The sequence below is a fragment of the Semicossyphus pulcher genome, unplaced genomic scaffold (assembly GCF_022749685.1).
Source record: "Semicossyphus pulcher isolate SPU_LCO1_2020_fin unplaced genomic scaffold, fSemPul1.0.p SCAF_13, whole genome shotgun sequence".
In the NCBI taxonomy this organism is placed as follows: Eukaryota; Metazoa; Chordata; class Actinopteri; order Labriformes; family Labridae; genus Semicossyphus; species Semicossyphus pulcher.
The window spans coordinates 29,297,427-29,315,207 of NW_027211637.1; the positions used below are offsets into that span (position 1 = coordinate 29,297,427).

General features: G+C 42.7%; 1 protein-coding gene and 1 long non-coding RNA gene across 2 annotated transcripts; both read left to right on the plus strand.

The window, feature by feature from the left end:
• Window positions 1–1,432: 1,432 nt before the first annotated feature.
• Window positions 1,433–3,264, plus strand: LOC138590306 (uncharacterized). Its single transcript, XR_011307949.1, has 3 exons — window positions 1,433–1,531; window positions 2,147–2,184; window positions 2,264–3,264. It is a non-coding gene; the product is annotated as an uncharacterized lncRNA (long non-coding RNA).
• A 4,661-nt stretch (window positions 3,265–7,925) lies between these two features.
• Window positions 7,926–15,251, plus strand: LOC138589555 (uncharacterized). Its single transcript, XM_069659904.1, has 7 exons — window positions 7,926–8,692; window positions 9,481–9,819; window positions 10,130–10,249; window positions 10,468–10,578; window positions 13,621–13,658; window positions 13,750–13,896; window positions 14,790–15,251. Exons 1-7 carry the CDS (start codon window positions 8,575–8,577, stop codon window positions 14,967–14,969), a joined length of 1,053 nt encoding a protein of 350 aa, XP_069516005.1. The 5' UTR covers window positions 7,926–8,574; the 3' UTR covers window positions 14,970–15,251.
• The last annotated feature ends 2,530 nt before the right edge of the window (window positions 15,252–17,781 follow it).

Here is a 17,781-nt window from a genome sequence, read left to right on the forward strand (position 1 = left end):
CTTTAGAGCTATTTTACAGCCACCTCCTTAAACATAAAACTTTTGTCATAATAATGTAAGTCATTAGAGACGGTGACTGTCTTCCACTTTATTTTGAAAAACATGCAGCGAGGTTTTTACAGATTCCCAAAACTGAGGCGATGACAGGAACAAAGAAAACCCTGCTTCTTCCATGAGTCATAGACACAGAAGTGCTGGTAAAGCATCATGGGAGCTGTAGTTGTTGTACAAAACCAAAGTGTCCCAGATTAAACAAAGAGGCATACAGGTTTGTGTCATTTTTTAATATCATTTAGCTTAATTCACATCATGGTTATGCTAGCCAATATCTTTTTAGAAGAGGGAAAATATTTCTCCTTGTCCTGCAGGTTTATACATAAATGTTTTTTTGATCAGGTGAACTCACTGTTCACAGTTGATCTGAATATTATTGCACCAAGTGCAGTGATTAACTGCTGCATTCAGCTTGATGATTTAAAGTTAGAATCTCTGAGATCTCAGTTTCGTTCTCTTTGGCGATAAACGGTAATTACAGGAGCACACTTCCCAGAGATGTGTGACGTCGAGTTTGTTTCTTTTTCTTTGGATTTTCACTTGTTTGTTATGAAGACATTTGAGAGGCTGGTTCTCCAGCACCTGAGGACACTGCTAATGGCTTTCCTGGACCCGCTGCAGTTTGCGTACCAGCCGCACAATGGTGTGGAGGATGCCATAATCTTCCTGACCCACAAGTCCCTTTCGCACCTGGAGAAGCAGGGAAGCAATGTGAGAGTCATGTTCTTTGACTTCTCCAGTGCTTTTAATACCATCCAGCCCTGCCGTCTAAGGGACAAGCTGCCACTGTAGTCATCCATCTTTTCTTTGTTTGTTCAGCCATAGTAGATTACTGTTTACACTTGCAGACAGCGGAAAAGCAGCCGCTTAGCTCCGCCTACCCTCTCTGGCAGATTATCACTTTCAACACCCTGTTGACTGTTTGCAGAGAATTTGTGCCATTTCATAATTCTGATTGTTTCATTGCGTTTCAGCTTCAACCACCTTCAAACCAAACCCGACCCTCCGACCTTTTCCAACATCAACGATGACAATGCCTACACCAGCTGCAGGTACATTTTCCTGTTTCCTTGGAAACTGAACCACATTTTAGACCATTTTTTGGCCTCCTACTTAGACTTAGACTTAGACTTAGACTCAACTTTATTGATCCCTTTGGGATGACTCCCTCTGGGAAATTCAATACTTGAATAAATGTGAAATGTTATTTCTTGTTCGAAACGGGAGAGTGTGAAGTCAGTACATACAATATATGAATGTGTGTGATTTATGCCTAAAATTAACATTAATTGTTTGATTAAATGACTTGATGAATGGTATATATTATATAATTAACAAAGCAGTGAACAATTTTGTTCTTCCGCTCCAACAGCCACAGGTGCTCTGCTGTATGTTCGACTGGTTGTGATCATCATCTTCATCGTTTCATCAGCAGCTGTGCTGGTTTTCTGCAGGAGGAGGGCCAGTGAACCCAAAGGTGAGGAAGCACACAAGTAACAAAGGCAACCGACCCAAAACGGCACACGTCACATCAAATTCAAACCCTGTTGCTCGCTTACAAAACAGCAAGAGAAACGGCTCCTGCCTACCTGAACGCCCTCATCCAGGTCTACACTCCACTCTGCCAATGAGAGGCGCCTGGTGCTCCAATCACAACAGGACCCTCAGTCGCTAACTAGACTCTTCTCCTCAGTCGTCCCCCGGTGGTGGAACAAGCTACCAAACTCCATTAGGTCCACAGAGTCCCTTTCACCTTTAAGAAGAAACTTCTATACGCCCTGTGCTTTGCCTCCGATCACACTTGAAGCTGTTTGTTGGCTCTTACTGACTTCGTTCCCTCCTGTCTCGATTGTTGCTTGCGTTGTGTTAACTCTCAGATGTACGTCGCTTTGGGCAAAAGCGTCATCTCAATGAAACTGTAACATTGTCGCAACTGACCATCTAAAACTTACCATACTCACACGTTACACAGCGTTCTGGTCCGGGTGGAAACATAACTCAATCCCAGAAGTTGCACCAAATCCTAATCTACTTCAGGTCAGCAAAATGGCTGCGACGAGTCGTCTAATCTTCTGATCTACATGTTTTTCAGACCCTCATGAAGAACTAGAGTACGTTAATATGACAGAGGTGAGTTAATTTGGGATATTGAACTTCATAAATGTTAGCTGATTTCAATCCAAACCAAACCTCTGTTGTTCTTCTGCAGATGAACAGAGTGAACGAGGACGTCAGAGAGTAGGACAGGCGGAGCTGATCTCTTCCTGTGGAAACACCTGCTCTTTATTCTTTCCATTGCAGCGAGTTCTCGGAACAAAGTTGTTGTTTTTTTTTGAAACAATATTTTATTAAGTTTACATAAAAGAAAAACCTACAAATAACAATGACCACAGCAATAGCAATAATGTATAAATGTACTATACAACAAAAGTATCAAAAGATCGAAAGAAGAAATAAAAATAAAATAAAAATAATAATAATAAAAATAAAACAGTAATAACAACTGAAAAAGCAGCAGCAGTGGTAACTTGAAGACCTCAAGTTATAACAACAATTCCAAAAAAGGTTTCCCTACTTTAACAAACTGTTTTCTTTTCCCTCTAACAATATATGCAAGTCTTTCCAATGCAAGATATGTTGCAATCTCCCTCAACCATAACTTTACAGAGGGCAATTATATATTTTTCCAGAAAAGAGCGATCAGTCTTCTAGCTTGTAGAAGCCCAAAATCAATTAATACTGATTGTTTAGAATTGACGACCAAATTTTCAGGGTATATACCCAGGATACAGAGTTTGGCTTGCAGGGGAACATTCTTACCCACCATCTGGGAAATGGCCCGCATCACATTCTGCCAAAATGATTGTACTTTTGAGCATTCCCAAACACAATGGAACAGTGTTCCTTTTTCCTCTAAACGCTTACAACAAATATCTTAATATTTGACACAATAAACCACACAACTCTTCTCTCCCGCCTAGAACATACTGTCCAAATCACTGGAACTGCACTCTCCTGGCTAAGATCATACCTCACTGACCGTCAACAATTCATTCATATCAACAACTGCAGCTCTAACATCTCTCCTCTTGCCCAAGGCGTCCCCCAGGGCTCGGTGCTTGGTCCCCTCCTGTTCATCATCTACTTACTCCCCCTTGGTAACATCATCCGTCAACATGGCCTTCACTTTCACTGTTACGCTGATGACATCCAGCTATACATTTCAACTAAATCCATAACCACAGAAACACACTCCACTATCATTAACTGCCTCTCTGAAATAAAAACATGGATGCACAACAATTTCTTATCATTAAACTACAACAAATCCGACCTCATAATCATCGGCCCCAAGTCCCTCACAAATCCCGTCCCGAATTTCAGTCTCACTTTCAATAACACAATCCTATCCCCTGCACCTCACATCCGTAACCTTGGTATCATTTTTGACAGCAACCTTTCTTTTCAACACCATGTCACCCAGATCACTAAAACGGCCTTCTTCCACCTCAGAAACATAGCCCGCCTCCGTCCATTCCTCTCTTTCTCTGCTGCAGAAACGCTCATCCATGCATTCATCACTTCCCGTTTAGACTATTGTAACAGCATCCTTTACGGCACATCATCCAAATTCCTCCGTAAACTACAATATATTCAGAACTCTGCTGCACGCCTCCTCACCTGCACTCGCTCCCGCGACCACATCACCCCCGTCCTCCAACATCTTCATTGGCTCCCCGTCCCCTACCGCATACAGTTCAAAATTCTCCTCCTCACCCACAAAGCCCTCCACCACCAGGCCCCTTCCTACCTCACTGACCTCCTCCACCATCACACTCCTTCCCGTAACCTACGTTCCTTACATGCCAACCTCCTGTCCCCACCTCACAGAACCAAGCACCGAACCTGGGGGGACAGAGCCTTCTCCATAGCCGCCCCCACCCTCTGGAACTCACTCCCCAGTCACATTCAACCCTGCACAGACCCATCAAATTTCAAATCCCTGTTGAAAACTCAACTTTTTAAGTTAACTTTTGATCTGTGATTGTACTGTTGCTTTGTTTTGACTTGTTTGAAGTATGTACATTTGTCTATGTTCTTTTTTGGTATTGATTTTGGGTATTGTACAGCGTCTTTGAGTCCTGAAAAGCGCTCTATAAATAAAATGTATTATTATTATTATTATTATTATGTGGAATATTAGGACAGATTTTATTCAATTTTACTGGGGTGATATAAGTTCGCATTAGCCATTTATATCTCGGAACAATGTTAATAAAAACTGTGATGGGTTTAAGCTTTGTGATCAGAAAAGAGTGTTTTGACTTCATTGTACAGCAGAGGTTATATGTTTTTTCGTTGGCATGACGGCAATAAGATTGAGGAAATGTGGTTGTTTATGAAAAAGTGTTTTTAAAAGAGGCTTACTTGGCTTTCTGGATGACTTCCTCTCTAAGAAACCGGAACCAGGCCGTTCTGTGACCCTATCAACACATAGAGTACATGTAGCCTGACAACAAACTGCTGATGTTTTTTTGAGTCTTACACGTGTATGATATAAAAATGACCCTATCAACACATAGAGTTCATACATCCAGGCGTTAGACCACAAACCGCTGAATCAGGGTGATCAGTATTTGAAGTTTAGACTGCAGACACATTTTTGGCATTACGTAAACTTGATTCAATTTCTGGGCTAAACAAAACTTGATGAAAAGGGGAGGGGCTTAGGCCCTGCTGTTTGGAGGAGGAGCTCATCGTTGAGATAAAGAGAGAAGTTGTTGGTTTCAAGAGAAGAAGGACGTGGGGCAGCGTCAAACCATCACAGACTCAAACATGAAAGTTTGTCGCACTTTGATCTGCTTCTTTTTCCTCCTCGGTGAGTGCTTTATTCATCTCTTACTGTCTTTGCAAGATGATATCATTCTTTTAAATTCTTGTATTTGTTGTCAGTAAGCCTCATACCGTATATGTTTGTAACAGGGGGCCTAGAGTCTGTGATTCACCGATCACAAGCACTAGTTATCTCCTCAGAATAGACGCACATTTTCTTGGTTTCTTGACGGCCACAATGCAAACTCGAGGCTTCAGTCCACAAACTAACGGAGCAAGTTAAGAAAAAGGTTTTAAAAAAGCTAACCATAGATCTGCTGATATTTTTATTTTAAATAAAACGTCAGCAACAGTTCAACAGTTAAAAATAAAGTCAGTGCTTTCTGTTTCTATACTATTTATTGTTACATTCTGGTCACCAAATATAACAAATCTGCAATAAATTAATATACTCTGACATATCAGAACTCCAGGCATCAATCTTGTGGGTGACGTCACAGACACACTACATTGCTGGGATTTAAATTGCATGCTAACAAATGCTAGCAAATTGAGGATCACGATGTCCTCTGACCTGCATGTTGCTGGTTGACTTTAGTTTTGTTTCAGCCTAAATCCTCATTTCAATTTATTTTATTTCAGGACAATGTCTGAGCAGAGTTACACAGGATGTAGGTTATCATAGTTTAAAAGCTTATGTTAGAAAAACGGGACCTCTCAGGGCTAATTTAATTATCTTTAAAGCTAAAATTCAGGCTTCAAGTTCATTTACGACAAAAACAGACGGTGACTGATAAACTTTCACCTCTTCGTTTTCTTCCAGACTGAAGACAACCCGGATAAACTCGACTACTCTGAGGTGGATTTCTCCATCCGTCCCGCTGCCTCGCTCCACAGCGCCCCCTCTGGTGAACCAAATAATGTAATCTACTCTGCGCCTCGTGCACACGCCAGCTCGGAGGATGCTTCGCCTGCTCTGTACTCTACTGTTACTTTACATTAGCTGTAGCATCAATGCTGCTGAACGTCAATGCTGCTGTTGCTGTTGAAATATTTATTCTCTCGGGGGAATCGGCTGAACGCGTGTGGTTTGCTCTGTTTTTCCTTCAAGGTTCAAGGCTCTTTTGTTCTCAACATATCTGAGCTGTAGCATAAAAAACACGAGCTGCTTTTTCTATTGGTACGTTAAGTTAAGATGATGTTAATTATTTAGTTTGATAAAACGTTATAAGTTATTTTGCTTACGGTTAATATTTTTGAAGGCTCTTGTTGTAAGTTGGTGTTAAATATTTGGTTTCTTATTTAAACTTTTATTGTAAAAACATTAAAAAAAAGTGTTGAAACAGGAAGTCCAGCCAAATGATCAAGTTTGTTTCATCCTTTTTGTGTCCCATTGCCTCTTTTTTCCGCCCTGGCCATAGCACAGAAGCAGCCTTGGTCAGGGTCACCAATGACCTCCTGATGGCAGCAGACACCGGTTCCCCATCTCTACTCATCCTCCTGGACCTAACAGCTGCTTTTGACACAGTTGATCACAACATCCTCCTTCACCGTCTGAAATACACCATTGGACTCTCTGACAATGTACAAAACTGGTTCACCTCATATCTGACCGACAGAACCGAATACGTCGCCCTGGGCAAAGCAAGATCACACACCCAAAATGTCACCTGCGGTGTCCCTCAGGTCTCGGTGCTGGGCCCCACCCTCTTCACCCTCTATCTGCTCCCCCTGGGCAATCTCATCAGCAGGCATGGGGTTTCTTACCATTGCTATGCTGATGATACACAGCTCTACCTACGGATAACCCCCACTTCTCCTTCTCCCCTGTCAACATCCACACTCACCACCTGCCTGGAGGAGATAGAGGCGTGGATGAAGCTCAACTTTCTTCAGCTGAACAGGTCCAAAACAGAAGCCATCCTACTTGGCACACCACATCAGCTCCGCTCTTCCACCATCACCAGTATCACCTTCTCCGGCCAAAGCATCCCCCTTTCCACATCTGTCACCAACCTGGGTGTTAAAATGGACCCCCAACTCACTTTTGACATCCACATCAAACACCTCTGTAAAACATCATTCTACCACCTCAGGAACATCGCCAAACTCCGTCCAATACTCACCCTGGCAGATGCAGAGAAGCTCGTTCACGCCTTTGTCTCCTCCAGGCTCGACTACTGTAATGCACTTCTGACCGGCATCTCTGGAAAGAGCATCCAGAGGCTCCAATACATACAAAACAGCGCTGCAAGGATCCTGTTAAAGGTCCGCAAATATGACCACATCACCCCCTTTCTAAAATCCCTTCACTGGCTCCCTGTCCCACTCAGAATTGAGTACAAGGTCTCCCTCCTCACTCATCAGTGCATTCACAGACATGCCCCCCAATACCTGAAAGAACTCCTCACCCTCCAGACCTCCTCATGCACCCGCCGTTCTGCAACCAGGAACACCCTCCAAGTCCCCAGAACCAAGCTCCGCACTATGGGTGATCGGGCCTTTTCCTCTGCAGCTCCAAGGCTGTGGAACACCCTCCCCGACCACCTGAGGGCCCCACAGACTGCAGATGTTTTTAAACGGGACCTAAAAACTTATCTTTTTAAGAAAGCTTTTTGCTAGGTGCCTTTTATAGGCTCTCATTTTAACACATTAAAATTGTCTTGTTTTATTTTTCTTCTCTGTAGCACTTTGAGATTGCTCAAATATAAAGTGCAATACAAATAAAATGTATTATTATTATTATTACTATTAGAAGAAGTGGAGTAAATTCACCGACGTGGATTTCTCCACCTGGGTTGTCAGCTTTAACTACGGAAGCCCTAAGCGGACATGCATTTTATTCACTCTGATAACGAGGCATTTCTGGTTGTTTTCTCGACTTCATTTATCTCATCCCGATACATCAAAGCTGGTTCTCTCGTGATAACGGAACTTTGTGCTGATCTTGAAAACAGAACAACGTGCTGGTGACTGATATGCCAGACCTGAGGGGTGTACCACAAAGTGAGATTAGAGGGTGAGCCGGGTCTGTTGAGTCTTTGGTCTGTTTTCTGTGTCACGAAGCTGGCTCTCTTTTAACCTGGCTCGATCACCATGGTAACTGACCCTACAGAGCTAACCTGGTCAGGACCACATTATGTTTGGGCTTTAAATCGTCTGTAAAGCGCCGCCCTTTGATTACTAGTGTCCTGACGACGTTCTCCGCGGGTAATATAGATCCTCAGCTGGAGTTCTATGTAAATGTAATTGCAGCTAAAACGCAGATGATCTTAGTTTGTTTGTTTTAGTGCGGATGAAGCGTCAGATGGCGAGTAAAACGCCCCTTTTTCTGTGAGCGCGCTCAGAGCCTGAAGCAGAAAGCCTGGGTTAACAGAAAGTTCACAACCACCATCATGATTCTCGTTCTCTCTAACTGGTGCTTGAGCCTTTGATGAGCCAGCTTACCTAAAGAGAGCCTGAGTATACCCCCAGGGCATGCCCTGCTGCCATCGGCCACACTAATGAGGCCAGTTAAGCCTGTTTGCTCTGAGCCCTTGCAGCCCTGGGGAGACGAGTTATGATCATCTGAGGTTACAGTGGTGCAGTGTTACCTCGGGATTGATCACTTGAATTGTACGTGAACATACATAAACTTGATTCTGTGGCTGAAACAAAACCTGACGATAGGGGAGGAGACTTCAGACGATGATTTTCGGAAGAGGAAGAGAGAAGTTGCTGGTTTCAAGTGAAAGAGGAAGACAGACGTTAAACATCAGAGACTCAAACATGGACGTTCGTCATGCTTTGATCTGCATCTTCCTCGGTGAGAACTCTTTTATATCTCTCTCTCTCTTTAGAGGATTATATAATTGCACATTTATTTTGTTCTTCCTTAAAGTGTAAGTACTCGTTATCTTCTCAAAATGTAGACATGATTTGGGTTTAATTCGACAATCTGCATTCAACAATTGCACTTCTTGTTTTGTAGTCCTGTAGTTGCTGTGATTTCTTGATTCAGTCAGACAGTAGTTGAGGCTGCTGTAGCTTCACAACCCCAGAAATAAAATAAAATGAGCTCATCAAAAAGTTAAAGTTATAACCCAAAGAATTCAACACGGTTCCTCGATGCCTCCCGTTTTGTTCATTTCAAATTGTCTGAACAACTCTGTAACTTTCTAAAACACCAGAGAGAAAACAAATACTTAAATCTTTAACGAGCTCCAGACGAGACCCTGCTGCAGAAAACTGCTGCTGGCAGGCCTGTAGACAAACTGGGAGCTGTGGTTACGCTGAGAAATGCACCCTTAACCTCATTCGACATGCAAAGAGGAAGTAAAACACGTCATTCTCACCTCAGAAACAGACAAAGGAGCAGACAAAATAAGTGTTATTGCCTATAATATATTGATGTAAAGCTGCTGCTCTTTTCTGACGGATAATTAAAGTTTAATTCAACTGAAAAAATGGTCGAATAAAAATGTTGATGCTCTGAATCTTTGTTGAGAACATCAAAATGTAAACGAATTGTTAGGCTGTGGTTGAGCTGTCAATAAGACCAGAGTGCAGCATCTTTAAGGAAGTTGGTGACAATGATTGTTTGTCTTTCAACAGCACTGAGGGAAGGAAACGCAGCCTTGGACACAGATATCGGTGTCCGTACAGGAACTGAAGGAGGAAACATCAAAGTGGGATGCTCCTTCTCTTTCTATGGAAGCAGGAAGATCTTCTGCAGGGATGACTGTAAAGATCGAAACATTCTTGTTGAAACATCTGGTGTCAGCGCTCGGCGTGGCAGATACAGCATTGAATATGATGGAGGAACTATTTCTTCAGTTATCTATGTGAGCATCAGAGATCTGAGAAAGTCTGACTCTGGGCGGTACAGCTGTCATTTGGGCAGAAATTGGTCTCCAGATTCAAGCGAGACGTTTGAGCTCAGCGTTAAAGACGGTGAGTTTTTACTCTTTATTGAACGCTGCTGATATTTTAAACAACTCATTATGTTCAGATCTGCATATTTCATCACTGTGAACCAATTAAACCAGTTGTCTGTAAAATATCAACTCCAACTGCATTTATCTGTTTGATCCGAATTCTGTCGCGTTGACTGTCCTCAGAGACACTGTGTTATTTTAGTTTAATGTAACCAGACGACTACAGGACTTTGTGTCAGTACAGTCAGGTTCTGATTGTTTCGTTTTCTTTTTACAGCTCCAACCACCACTAAACCTAAAATGGACTTTCCCTCCTTTTTCAACAGCCACCCCATCAGCCTCCACAGGAAGCTCCACACCTTCATCAGCCTCCCCCGAGAACACCAAGACACCCCAGCTGCAGACACCTCGACTGCAGACACCTCAGCTGCAGACACCAGCTGCAGGTACCGCTACATGATTAAAAATATAATGGTAGTTTGTATATTTACATGATTGTATCATATGTATACAAGGACATGAATGTGCATGCTTTTGTGTTATTTAAAATGTTTGTTATCAGGTTTTGATTTAAGGATTTTAAATCTGAAGTTGTCGCTACTTTTAGGTCAGTTAACTGATTTATAACAAACCAGGGCGGTTAAACAAAGTTGTCCTCTTGCAGAACCCACCACACGTCCTCTGCTGTATCTGGGTCTCATCCTGGGCCTCATGATCATCGTATTATCAGTGAGTCTGCTGATATTCTGCAGGAAGAGGGACAGGAAACCTAAAGGTGAGGCTACAGGAAAACGCACACACAACACAGTGGAAGAGAACATCTTGAATGTACAATTTCTCACCAGAAATACGAACTAACAGGGCGGCTCGATTACGGCCAAAATGATAATCACGATTATTTGGGTCAATATTGAGATCAGGATTATTTAGTAATTGACTTTATGGATCGACACTTTCAATTCCATTCTGTGCTGCATTCAAGCTCGTGCAAATTTTGTAGCAAACTAAGACTTAAAATCAGGTTCTTTACCCGAATAAGGTGCGTCTTCTAGAAGCAAAATCAAATCAAATTTGACCCAAAATGAAATCAAGAGCTCCGTTTTCACTTCAATGCGCTTCATTCCAGCGAATAACAAAAGCTTTGCATCAAACTAAGACTTAAAATAAAGGGGGGGATTCACTTGTGGCCACAAAACCTGTGAAACTGCACCGATCTTTGAGCTTAAATATCATCAGTGCAATTTGCTTTGTGAATCAGACCCTGAGACGGAGGAGATAGGATAGTTCTTTACCTGAAAGTGGTGCATCATGGGTAGCTTCAGTCTGTCTTTGGAGTCTTTGGAGTAGGGTGAATAGAGTGTCATGTCTGACTTGACGCCAGACAAGGACGGGGAGTAGCGACGTTCTTCCTCTTGGCCTTCGTTGGCCCAATCCCAATCTCCACACTCACGGACTCACGGACTTTGAGGCGCGTTCCCGGTAAGTGTGTGAGTGCTTAGTGCTGTCGCACTGTCAGATCACAGAGTGTGTGAGGGCAATGATGCGGACTTCACAACGCCAAATGACGGACTTTCCGTGAGTCCGCATATCTGCAGACTTTCCTGAGGGACTTACCCAGGGTTCATCGCGAACTTGGTGACGTATTCAAACGTGATTGTCCAGCCCTGCACTAAATGTAAACAAATGTTCGAACATTGAAGTAGTGTTCAGTAAAGTTTGACCAAAAAATAATAAGAAATGTAAACAATGCGAGCATGGACGGTGACGGGAACCGCAAATACGTTTATCAGTAAGTGTCAACAATTAAATATTCGCAAATGATTAAGATTAACGCCTTTCTGACTTTATCTTATCTTAAAATATGTAAACACTGTAAGAAACACAAACACATGCTGCAGGTCGGCTTTTTTACTTATTAGATTTAATGGCCCGTCTGGTTTCCAGGCAACGTGCGCTGCCATGGATTCTGCTTTCATGAAGTTTTTGTTGAGAGTCGAAAGTGTGTAAATTCAGTGATGTTTATCACTGAGGCCGTAGTTGAAGGTGGTGTTGTACTGAACGAAATGATATTGAGATGTGTCTCTAATGTTTTGTCCTATTTACAGACACGAGGGGGCCAGAGTATTAGAAACACCTCTGAATATAATGCAGCTCAGTGCAGCCCCACCATTAGATCTTTCAGGTGTACCTAATGAAGTGGCCGGTGAGTGCACGTCTCTTAAGAAAGAGAGCAACTACAATTAGACAAAAAAAAAACTCCTTGAGGTCAATGCAGTGTTTCTGATTCTGATATGTAAACTATATCTCTGTGTATGCCCCACACACACATGCACATAGATGTGGTTTAGTCTAGTCTACAAATAGAAAATCAAATACAGCTCCGGAAGATATTCAGAGAGCACTCCAAATGTTCCTTAAATCAGCATCTCTTTCTTCATGTCACGGTCAGCCCAGTCCAGATCTGAACCATTGAAAGCCTCCTGAATGTGATCAGGAGGAAGACGGACGGTCACAAGCCATCGAACAAAGAGCGGCCGAACGTCACCCAGCAGCTCTGTGACAGACTGGAGGAGAGCATGCAGAGATGCTGGGCGTACGCCTGGTCGTAACCTTGCGTCCAACGGACTTTAACTTGCGCCCTGTGCACCAGCATGACTTAAGCCCCGTTTGTGTTGCACCTGGGTGTATCTTTTATGCCTGGGATGGAGCAGGCGTACGTTTAGAAAGTCCGACTTAAATCCACGGTAAAACGAACGGGAAAACAAAACCTTAAAGAAAAACACAAAGGAAGCGCATCTTGTTGTTCTACAGGATAAATAAAAGGGCGTTAAAATGAGAGCGAGTCATCGTTGATCGGACAGTAAGTTGATCGAAAGGTTTTGTTCCTGTTTGAATGAGTCAAAGAGCTCTCCCCTCAGCTGCAGCATGTGTCAGACAGAAACGCGGCGCTGTCCCCGCCATGCAGGTGCTGATTGAGCTCAGGTTTTGTGCCAGAGGGAGACATGATAAATGTACATCGGACAATGCTTGATTATTTATGTTTCTTTATTCTTTGCTTTTGTTTTGTTATCCATGATGAGAGAAGTTCGAGAGTGAAGACGTGAAAGTGCACTCGTGTAAATTCCAATTAAGAAGTCGGTCGTGGCTAAGTCGGACGTAAGAGATGGGACGCCTACCTGATGCACTCGGCTCCTGTTGTTTAAACATGAACACGTTTTCTTTGCATCATTCGAGCTCTGAAAAACCTTTTTTGCATCTTTTGGTTTTTTTAACCAGTCGTCATTTTCTGCAAAAAAAGACCTAAATGAGAATATTATTTGGAAGTAGGAGAGGTTGTTGTTTACGATAAAACAAAAGTTAATTTTACACAAATCTATAAATAATGGAACCAGAGAAAAACATATTTTTGCTGTGGAGCTGTATATTTATATCACATACGTCATCATGCAACAGCCACAACTATTTTGTGAAAGTCTTAACCAATACCTTGAATGTGCTGTTTTATTAATAACCAATGATGGAAATATCCTAGGAGTGAGACATCTCACTTCCTCCTTATCTCTGTGGAGAGCTGCACATGCAGAGTACCAGTAAGTCATGTACAAACCAGGAAGCAACAGTGTCATGAACGAAAAACTAAACAGACATGTTAAGATCCCTCCGTAACAGGAACTGGCAGAGAAATAAACCTGCCCTCGCTGCTACTCTAGCACCAGATGCTATCTTATTTTGTGACTCACAACATCACCAGGTTGTTGTAAGTTTTTGTTATGTGTCCGATTGAGTGGACCTGATCCTCTGAATGTTTTTGTTTCAGGACCTCCAGATGAAACAGAGTATGCTAATATCCAAGAGGTGAGTCTGAGTAACTCTCGAACATTGATTATTAATGTTTGTGAACGAGAACACATGTTGAAACAGAACCCGTGTTTGTCTCCTCCTGCAGGCTAACCGCGTGTACGACGAGATCAAGGAGGGGAAGAGTCAGAGCAGATCTCCTGCTGAAGGCATCTCTACAGTTTACACTTGCGCCAAATTTAACAAACCTACAGACGACTACAGCCGCGGCACTGCAGCAGGTTTTCAGAACACAGTAAGGAAAAACTATGGCAAGATAACTTGTTTCACACTGGCAGAAAAAAGAGAAAACTGTCCTCCAAACTCTGCTTAGAAATGAAATAATCATCTGCTTAGTAAGAAAAAGAAAACCCATCAAGAGAAGATGTAAATCTGTGACTGATCTAAGAAACAGGAACCAGGCCAGTTTGTGATAAAGCTACAAACTTCTGTTGATTTGAGGAGGAAGTCCTCTGACACACGGCTTTTTTGCTCAGTGGGAAATGTCATAATCAGAGTTCAGACCCGGGTCAAATGACTCTGCAGTAGACCCGGGTAATTCGGGCCTCAGCTCCGATCGGCATTGATGGGAACACAGCGATGGAACATCGTTCCAAATTTGTCTGCGCCAAGTTTGATAAACAGACTGAATGATTAATAGATACAATAAAGACCTAATCACCTAACATCTTACTGTTTACTAACCCTGTTCTGGCGCATTTGTGATGTCTGACGGTGACGCAGCAGAAAAGAGACCGACAGAAGGATACTTCACTGGCAGTGGGAACGGAGACAATCTATAAGCAGGTCTTCCTGGGTCTGAAAAACCTGCGTCAACACGCTAATTTTTTGATGGGAAAGGGGTATATGTGTGAACAGAGAGAGGGGGATTAAGGTGCTAACCTGAGACACAGATACTCATCAATTTTAACAAATGGATTTGCTGATTAAAGCCTGTACCCGGCTTTACATCAGTGTTAAAAGGTCCCATGGTGTTCCACCAGGTTATCTTAAAAAAGCTTATGTTAGAAAAACGGGACCTCTCAGGGCGGATTTAAGTTTCTTTAAAGCTAAAATTCAGGCTTCAAGTTCATTTACGACAAAAACAGACGGTGACTGATAAACTTTCACCTCTTCGTTTTCTTCCAGACTGAAGACGACCCGGATAAACTCGACTACTCTGAGGTGGATTTCTCCATCCGTCCCGCTGCCTCGCTCCACAGCGCCCCCTCTGGTGAACCAAATAATGTAATCTACTCTGCGCCTCGTGCACACGCCAGCGCGGGGGATGCTTTGCCTGCTCTGTACTCTACTGTTACTTTACATTAGCTGTAGCATCAATGCTGCTGAACGTCAATGCTGCTGTTGCTGTTGAAATATTTATTCTCTCGGGGGAATCGGCTGAACGCGTGTGGTTTGCTCTGTTTTTCCTTCAAGGTTCAAGGCTCTTTTGTTCTCAACATATCTGAGCTGTAGCATAAAAAACATAAGCTTCACTTCAGAGCTGCTTTTTCTACTCGTACGTTAAGTTAAGATTATGTTAAATATTTAGTTTGATAAAGCGTTATAAGTTATTTTGCTTGCGGTTAATATTTTTGAAGGTGCTTGTTGTAAGTTACTGTTAAATATTTGGTTTCTTATTTAAACTTTTACTGTAAAAACATTAAAAAAAAGTGTTGAAACAGGAAGTCCAGCCAAATGATCAAGTTTGTTTCATCCTTTTTGTGTCCCATTGCCTCTTTTTTTTTAATACCATACAGTGCTATTTATTGCCCCCTTCAGGAAATGTGTCTTGGACTCCAATGCTGCACACACTTCGCTCCCAATACAGTAGGATCAGTAAATTAAAGACAATAGAAACCAACACAATCCACATGTAGACAAGAGTACATGCCAGGGAAAGACCACAAACATGTATTGCATGTAACCCATATTGCAGGGAAACATAGAAAGGAAAGAATGAAGTAAGAGGGAAAGAAAATAGAATATAGGAATAAAGATATATAGGAACACCTTGATGCTATTGCACAATCCACAAGCCATATAACCTCAGGAAGCATTTAGAATTTTGATCGACGTGTGCACAAACACATTTTTAAAACGGTTGAGTTTGCATCTGGGGGCTCTGTATCGTCTGCCGGATGGTTAAAGTTCATATTCCGAGTGAAGGATGTGAGACGGGTCAGACAGACCGGCTCGCCTGAGAACAGACCGCTCGTATATTAACTGCAGGGAGGGGTTTTCAGTCCTCCCCACAACCTTCATGGCAGGCCGTACCCGGTGAGCCAACCTAGATTTCGATTCAACAGACAGACCACCGTACCACGCCGACATCCCGTACCTAATAATGCTCTCTAACGCAGCCTGATAAAACAAGAACATTATCTTCTGGTCCACCCCAAACACTCCCAATCTGTCTGTCTTTGCTGTAACGGAGAACACAGTCTGTCCACGTGAGGTTCCCAGCTAAACAGGTTATCTAGGTGGATGCAGAGATACCTGTAAGAGCTTACTTGATTGATTTCTTTGTCATGTTTAAGCTCTGGGGTATGATCACCAGCTGACCTCGGGTCCACTACTATTTCCTGTGTTTAAATGACGTTAATTATTAGATGGTTGTCATCACACCACTGGACAAAAGTCTGCACCTCAGTTAGATATGGTGCTGGATCTTTGTCCCTGTGCAGCGAGCTGAGAATGGCAGTGTCGTCTGAGAGTTAAAGAACTTTATTCTCTGGGCAGCTGTTGGTGCAGTCATCAGTTGCACTCTTACTTTGACACTTTTCAAACGTCTGCAGGCTTCACTGAATTTATAAATCCACTCTCTCCAGGTGGGTTTTAATTATTCCAGTTTATGTTGAGCAATTTTCTTTATTGGTTTTGCTGAAATTATCCGTAAAAAGATCACGTTTCTATAAGCTGTTTGTGCTTCTTGCATATTTTAATGTTTTTTTTTTATTGCAGTAAGAAAACAAGGGGGCTGCACGGTGGTGCTGTGATCCGGCGATTTCAGAATCGTCCTTCGGGGAAATTCGGTTAGTCTCGGTGGTTAAAGTCTGATCGGTCTATGAGTTATGGAAATGACAATGATGGATGCTGACACTGCAAACAACTCTGTACGCTCCTCCGTGTAAATCCGTTCGAGATGAGAAGTTTAAGTGAAAAATTACAGATTAAAGAAACTGGACCGGATCAGCCAGATATTAAAATCAACTAAAAAGCGAGTGAAAAAGGTAAAACCTCCACCAGAGGATTTTCTTGCAACTGTTACACCAGAAAGGCTTGGCTAGCTGGATGTAGCCATGTAAATGCACTATTTTGCTTCCCGTGTTTACTTTTTAAAACTGTCGTAGTGGGATGGTTGTTAAAAACTGAGTATGGCACAGCACAGCCCCACCTAGAATATTTTTCACCAGCCGCCACTGGTAGCACATACTGAATGCATCGCATCACGGGGCCTGTGCATTCAGTTCAGTGATAAATATGATATAATTAACACTTTCAATTCCAGCAGATCATCCATACAGTAAAAGAATAAGGACACAGCATCTAACGTCGCTGGATCACGTTTTTATTCTTGGTCCGAATTTCCTGTCCGTGTACACAGCTGGTTTTGCAGCTCAAACGCAGATGATCTTAGTTTGTTTGTTTTAGTGCGGATGAAGCGTCCGATGGCGAGTAAAACGCCCCTTTTTCTGTGAGCGCGCTCAGAGCCTGAAGCAGAAAGCCTGGGTTAACAGAAAGTTCACAACCACCATCATGATTCTCGTTCTCTCTAACCGGTGCTTGAGCCTTTGATGAGCCAGCTTACCTAAAGAGAGCCTGAGTATACCCCCAGGGCATGCCCTGCTGCCATCGGCCACACTAATGAGGTCAGTTAAGCTTGTTTGCTCTGAGCCCTTGCAGCCCTGGGGAGACGAGTTATGATCATCTGAGGTTACAGTGGTGCAGTGTTACCTCGGGATTGATCACTTGAATTGTACGTGAACATACATAAACTTGATTCTGTGGCTGAAACAAAACCTGACGATAGGGGAGGAGACTTCAGACGATGATTTTCGGAAGAGGAAGAGAGAAGTTGCTGGTTTCAAGTGAAAGAGGAAGACAGACGTTAAACATCAGAGACTCAAACATGGACGTT

Bases quoted from the DNA above. Each gene is read 5' to 3' on its own strand.
- LOC138589555 (XM_069659904.1), top strand. From the start codon at position 8,575: ATGATTTTCGGAAGAGGAAGAGAGAAGTTGCTGGTTTCAAGTGAAAGA. The intron at 8,693-9,480 runs GTGAGAACTCTT...GTCTTTCAACAG, and splicing joins TTTGATCTGCATCTTCCTCG to CACTGAGGGAAGGAAACGCA. The intron at 13,897-14,789 runs GTAAGGAAAAAC...GTTTTCTTCCAG, and splicing joins CAGCAGGTTTTCAGAACACA to ACTGAAGACGACCCGGATAA.